The sequence below is a fragment of the Ostrinia nubilalis genome, chromosome 27 (assembly GCF_963855985.1).
Source record: "Ostrinia nubilalis chromosome 27, ilOstNubi1.1, whole genome shotgun sequence".
Taxonomy (NCBI): Eukaryota; Metazoa; Arthropoda; class Insecta; order Lepidoptera; family Crambidae; genus Ostrinia; species Ostrinia nubilalis.
Genome location: NC_087114.1, coordinates 5,594,754 through 5,600,753, shown reverse-complemented (window position 1 = coordinate 5,600,753; position 6,000 = coordinate 5,594,754). Strand labels below are relative to the sequence as shown.

Below are 6,000 nucleotides of genomic sequence, written 5' to 3'. Positions count from 1 at the left end.
TTTTCTGCTTGGCTTAATTGGTAGAGGCTTAAGATCTAAGACCAACTTCAGCTACCACCATTTATTTAAGTCCGTTCATCATCATCATCATTTCAGCCACAGGACGTCCACTGCTGAACATAAGCCTCCCCCAATGACTTCCATATCGTACGGTTGGTAGCGGTTGGTTAAGTCCGTTGCCGTAACAAAATGTTGTTGACAGTATTTCAGCAGGTTTCTGTTCTAAGACCAAGATAATCACCATAATTACCTCGCCATAACAACAATGTTCACAGCATTGTTGTGTTCCAGCAGTTGGAGGTAAGATAGCCAGTTCCTCTGTGGTTGAGGATTCCGGGTGAAGCTCGCTTCCACCTTCGGCCTGATCATAACTTTCCATCAAGTGAGATGCATGCCAAAACTCGCTGCCACTCCACCTTAGTCATGATCACCGCTTTCCATCACTTCAGATTCAGGCCAAGAGCTTCCCCGTTGTAGTTAAAGGTCATAAGACTTGTCAACTCGGAAAGGGATCAACACCGTATCATCTTTCGCGAGCTGTCATCGCCTTTCGCGCGCTGTCAACCGCGAGGCAGGCAGGCGAGGCATTTACGTTACGGTGCGGATAAGTGTGCGTTGCAGTATGGAGTTTCAAGTTTTCAACCTTAGAATACTGACCTCTTCAAGTTGGTACGGCTACAATTCTTTTCCGGGTTCATAAGTGTGCTTCGTCCTTTAAAAACTAAAATCACGCCACATCCATACAATTCTTTCTCAGATTTTCCATTCACATATAAGCCTACATCAGACAATGCTACCGTTCAGTCCAACCCGCGCGCTGACCCCGATGACCCACAAAATAATGATAATTTGCATATAAAATAAAATAAACAACGAAAAACCCGGAAAATGCATGAAATGGAACGTACTATTACGAAATAGGACAGTTCTAAACTTTTTTGAATTGAAAAAGTGTTCGAAAATCAAATTTCGAATTTTTGTTTTGTGCCAGTATTATTGTAAAGTGTAAAAAAAAATAAAAAATAGTAAACTTTTCGGTTTTTCAATCTTTTGAATTGATTTTTGGAACGGCTAATGATAGTTTTGTGCCGGGATTTTTTTTTGAAAAATTTCTTCAAAAATGGTCTATAAACCAAAAGTGTTGAGTGAAAAAGTGTGAACATTGAGTGTAAAATGTTAAGGACTGATACCATCTTGTGCGAATGATGACAATAGAGAAGTTCGTTGAAAATGAGAGTGGGTGCGCTGGTACCGCTTCTGTGTCTTTTGGATATCATTCTTGGATCTAGAGTGATACTGGTGGAAAATGCGCCAAGTATGTACTTATAAATTAATTATTAATTTAGTACTTAGGTCGAGGTATAATTAAGTATTAATTTAGTACTTAGGCCCATTTCAGGGTAGTTCTACACGTCCCAATTGTGAAAAAAAAAATACAAAAATGTTTGAGCATTGAAAGCGTTGAATATAATTATTTTTTTTGTTTTGCGCCAGTATTTTTTTGTACAAAAAGTTACGATTCTTTTGATTTTTTTTAAATAATGAAAAATGAACAGCATACTTATAAGTAACATTTAACAGAAATCGCTTCATAGCGATAAGACCGCGATTGTTACGTCAATTTGAAAGAGATGTATTTTCTTTTCTTATTTTGTGTGATGTACAATGTTTTTCATCTTCATCTATCTATTATACAATATTTTCTGCTAAAATAGAGAAACACTGGTCTTTTAAGATCTTATATTAACTCCTGCTCACGTAAATTTTATTCTTCCACTGTAAGGCCCAGAACAGACGGTGAAACGCAACTGCAACGAAACTGCAACTGCTAGTTACTTTTAAGTTGCATCCAAGTTTCTGCCATAGCGTCCGTTGAGAAAACACACATAACGCGACCAGTTTGAAACTTTCAGTTTCAGTTTCATTCATAAGAATCATCAGAAACTGCAAGTTTCGTTGCAGTTGCGTTTCACCGTCTGTTCTGGGCCAAAGTCTTCATCACGTTTTTAAATACAAATATTTTGGGAACGGGAATCGAACCCTGTATCTCAAGCCTATAGTCAACTTCACCACTGGTCTACAGAGAGTAAATTAAAGTGATAAATATTTACCTGAGTCATTTTATGTAATGAATTATGTTTACACGTTATTTACTTGTGCTAACAAGATGCTTGTTAATTAGTTTAATTGTTAAAATTACTATTTTTCATAGGACACATTTAGGTGAGAAAATTAATTGTGTGATGTAAAAGATCATGATAATTAAATCGCTGGTGATACTCATAAGTAATTATTACTGTAAAGGTTTTAAAGAAATATGACCATTAACGAAAAACAAACCAAGTTATTGATTCAAAATGGAGCATTTACTTAATTACAGGTTTACTTATCCCTAGATTTCAGAAATACCTAAATAATTTAATTAAGGCCCAGAACACACGGTTGAAACCGGTTTGAAATGGTCGCGTCATGTGTGGTCTCTCAACGGAATCTATGGCAGAAACTTAGATGCAACTCAAAAGTAACTAGAAGTTGCAGTTTCGTTGCAATTGCGTTTCACCGTGTGTTCTGGGCCTAAGAGATTATTATTACTTTATCATCAAATTGTAATCTTAATTTGATGAAAGATAAGTGAGAAATGTTTATCAATATTTCTCAATTGATTATTTACTTACCAACATTCAAAACCTACACCAAGAAACTAAACAATAAAATATGATAGACTAGCTTTTGCCCGTGGCTTTACTCGCGTGAAATTTAGATTGTTACAGATCGTCATAAGTTATAGCCTATAATATAGTTAGTTATTCTGGGTTATAAACAATAATACTGTAAAGTTTCATCAAAATCCGTTCAGTAGTTTTTGCGTGAAAGAGTAACAAACATGTTAACATCTAGACATCCATACAAACTTTCGCATTTATCATATTAGTAGTTTAAGTAGGATAGATATTGCTTACCAGCCAAAAACTAACTAAAAATTAGATAACTAGACTAGATGAGTGAAAAACCGATACGCGGGTAAAGCCACAGTCTGATACTAGTTGCCTCTAACAGGACATACTTATGCCAGTTTAGCCATCATATGCCATCATACAAATTGTATAATACGCATAAACAATCGAATGGACGGACAAAAACACGCAACCTTGCCTTCTCTCAGATCCGTTAGCTCGCAACAAACAATATCTACAGTAGGTATATTGCATCCTTTGAACCACTGCATCCTGCATCCTAGGTCAGGAATTCTCAAACTGGGTTTCGCCATTCCCATGGGTTTCACCAGTGATCATTTTAGGCAATCAAGTATCCTTACTTATCTTCATCCGTTAGCTCGCAGCAAAAAACATCTATCGTGAACTGCATCCTTTACACCACTGGGTCCTAGGCCAGGAGTTCTCAAACTGGGGTTCACGATCCCCTAATCCCCAGGGGTTCGCTAGGGCTCGTTAAAGGTTTGGAACAATAAAAAAAAATCTTGCTTTCTCTCAGATCCGTTAGCTCGCAGCAAAAAATATCCTAAGTCAGAGTTTTTCAAACTGGGGTTCAAAATCCCCCAGAGGTACACAAGTGATAGCGACAAAAAAATGAGACGGGTGAAATTAAGAAGACATAAATACTTTTTTGTTCATACATCAGAATTTTCTGAAAAATTTGAAAACTTTGAGTAATCGTGTACGTTATTACGAACTTTTAAACATTTGAAAATATAGGTTGACTTACTTGGCTTAAGGTCCTATGTCCCCTAGATGGGGCAGAGGGCGTCCACAACAGTCCTCCACCGCGTTGGATCTCGCTCCAGGTCTTGTCGTTTTTCTTCGCCTTGAAAATAGGTCTTAACCTTCAAGCGCGCGCGGCGTCGAATCGACCGCGCCTAACACATTTTCGTTCATAACTTTTTTTTACTTGTTACACATATTTCTCATTTTTAGTAGCCTGTCGCTTGCTCATTGTGAGTGAAATAAAGAGCTTACCTCAGCTCTCCGCGCTTTTCCCACCCCATGGCTTGCTATTGTTTTAATCGCGTCGCCGGCGTCGAAAGCACGCCACGCGCCTGTCGTCGAAAAGGTTACGCGCGACTCTCTATGCGATATAACATTTCTTCGGCTATCACCCAATATTATTGAATTAAGCTTGCAATACTGTTATTTCTTATTAAATAAGTCCTAGACTGCTAGTACAAAGTGAAATAACAGAGGCATTACTACGAAAAGATGAAAAAGAGAGAGAATCGGAGCTCGATACGAAGCTAAACTGAACCAAAATTATAAAATTATGTTTTATCATTATTTTGCCATTTTTATCGTTTTTACCAGGTATATGAACTATTCTGAGGTATTTTAAAAGATTTTGTGTTCCAAAATTGGTTTTTGATCCAAATAATATTTGCGTTTTGTTAATTGATTAAATAATTGTTTCTCTAACTTAATTCAAATTATTTATGACTTTAATACAATCATAATATATCTGCGTATAAAATAATAAATGATTATTGGAAAATAAGTGCTTTATTTCTCTACTAGACCCTATAGGTCTTTTCGTTTACGCGCGACCGCTGCCGTTACAAAAGACCGCGCGCCCGCTTGAAGGTTAATGGTGTGCTAAATTGTCTTTTTGTTTAAATAAATAATCGTGATTACAATCATGGCACAGTATAAAGTTTGTCAAGTTAGGGCGTGTAGAAATAGATGCTTAGTTCTACATGAGATTTATTAACTTTTTGACAGTGCGAGGTACGTGGTCTCATTTTGGAAAAAAAATACATGACAATGTTTTTGTGGTACTTATCAAAAGTAGAAATATAAGTAGGAGACTAACCATTATTATTATGCTAACAGTATGATCATGTACACAAATGTTTGTACATACATATAGTGCGTGAATCAAACCCGCGATTTCTGGTCTGTTTCTCTCTTCATGTTTGTATTATCATGAAGTTCTGTAAATATTTCCTGCTGAATATGTGGGAAAAAATTAAACAATAAAAAATTGTCTGCCAACAATTAAGTACAATGATATTGTTGTAAATATTTACAAAACTACTATTACCAGCTCTCGTTCCCACCGCTGCAACTCCTGTGTAGCCAGGATCTACAGCTTGACCGCCAACAACCCAACCAGTGAAGGTCAAGTTTGTCCCGGGGAAAGTTAAACTAACTAAACGAACTACAAAATCATTTGACGAAATATGTCATTACTGTTGACTGTAGCATTCAAAGTGATTCAATAAACTATCACAGGTAGGTTTTAAACAATGCTATGAAAGATCTATTGTACTGTTTCTTAGGCCTATGCGAATACTTGGAAATAAAATCAACTTTAATCGTAGAGTTTTTGTCAGAATGCTTATCAAAAAGTTTCACAATATACCTACCTGTTTCCTTAATTAATAAAAGGTTTTAGGAATTTTCAAAAATAATAAAACTTGGTTAAAATTACTATCAGGAAAATCAATAAAAAGATGTACTTTTTATCCTTTTATCTATTTATGGGCATAACTAATTTTGAGATGTAAAAAAATTATTATTTGCAAATTGAAAATGGTTTCCAATACATAAAATATTGCTTGCTAGCTGACCCGTCATCAAAAAGGTATACAGGGTGATTATAATACTCGACCTATTCCTGAAAATAAAGAGAATTGCATTCAAAGAATACCTGAAAATTTTCGAAAACTGACTACCTCAATACCATGATTTCATGGTTTTCCTTTAATTTAATTTATCAAGTTTGTTAACGAGACAAGATTGTTTGTCATAATTAACTTTTTTAAAAAATAAAACCGACTTCAAATGCGTGAACACAAAAAAAACTAAAAATTAAAAATATTGCGTATAAAAAAGTTCATCCCCAATTTTCCACCCTTGGGGGTGAAATATTTTCTTCAAATTCGCATGAAACCACCCTTTTGATAATACCTATTCAACAAAAATATAATCGTTGAAATTGATTTATAATCGGCGGAGATATTGCGTATAAAAAAGTTCATCCCCAAATTTC

General features: G+C 35.6%; 1 protein-coding gene across 1 annotated transcript in view; it reads left to right on the top strand.

Annotated features, from left to right (window-relative positions):
* The first annotated feature begins 1,147 nt into the window (after positions 1-1,147).
* Positions 1,148-6,000, top strand: part of LOC135084747 (uncharacterized) — a 28,538-nt gene continuing 23,685 nt past the window's right edge. Inside the window, exon 1 of the mRNA XM_063979486.1 lies at positions 1,148-1,315. Within this exon, the coding sequence (XP_063835556.1) occupies positions 1,231-1,315 (85 nt within the window). The 5' untranslated portion in view covers positions 1,148-1,230. The remainder of the gene's footprint in view (positions 1,316-6,000) is intronic.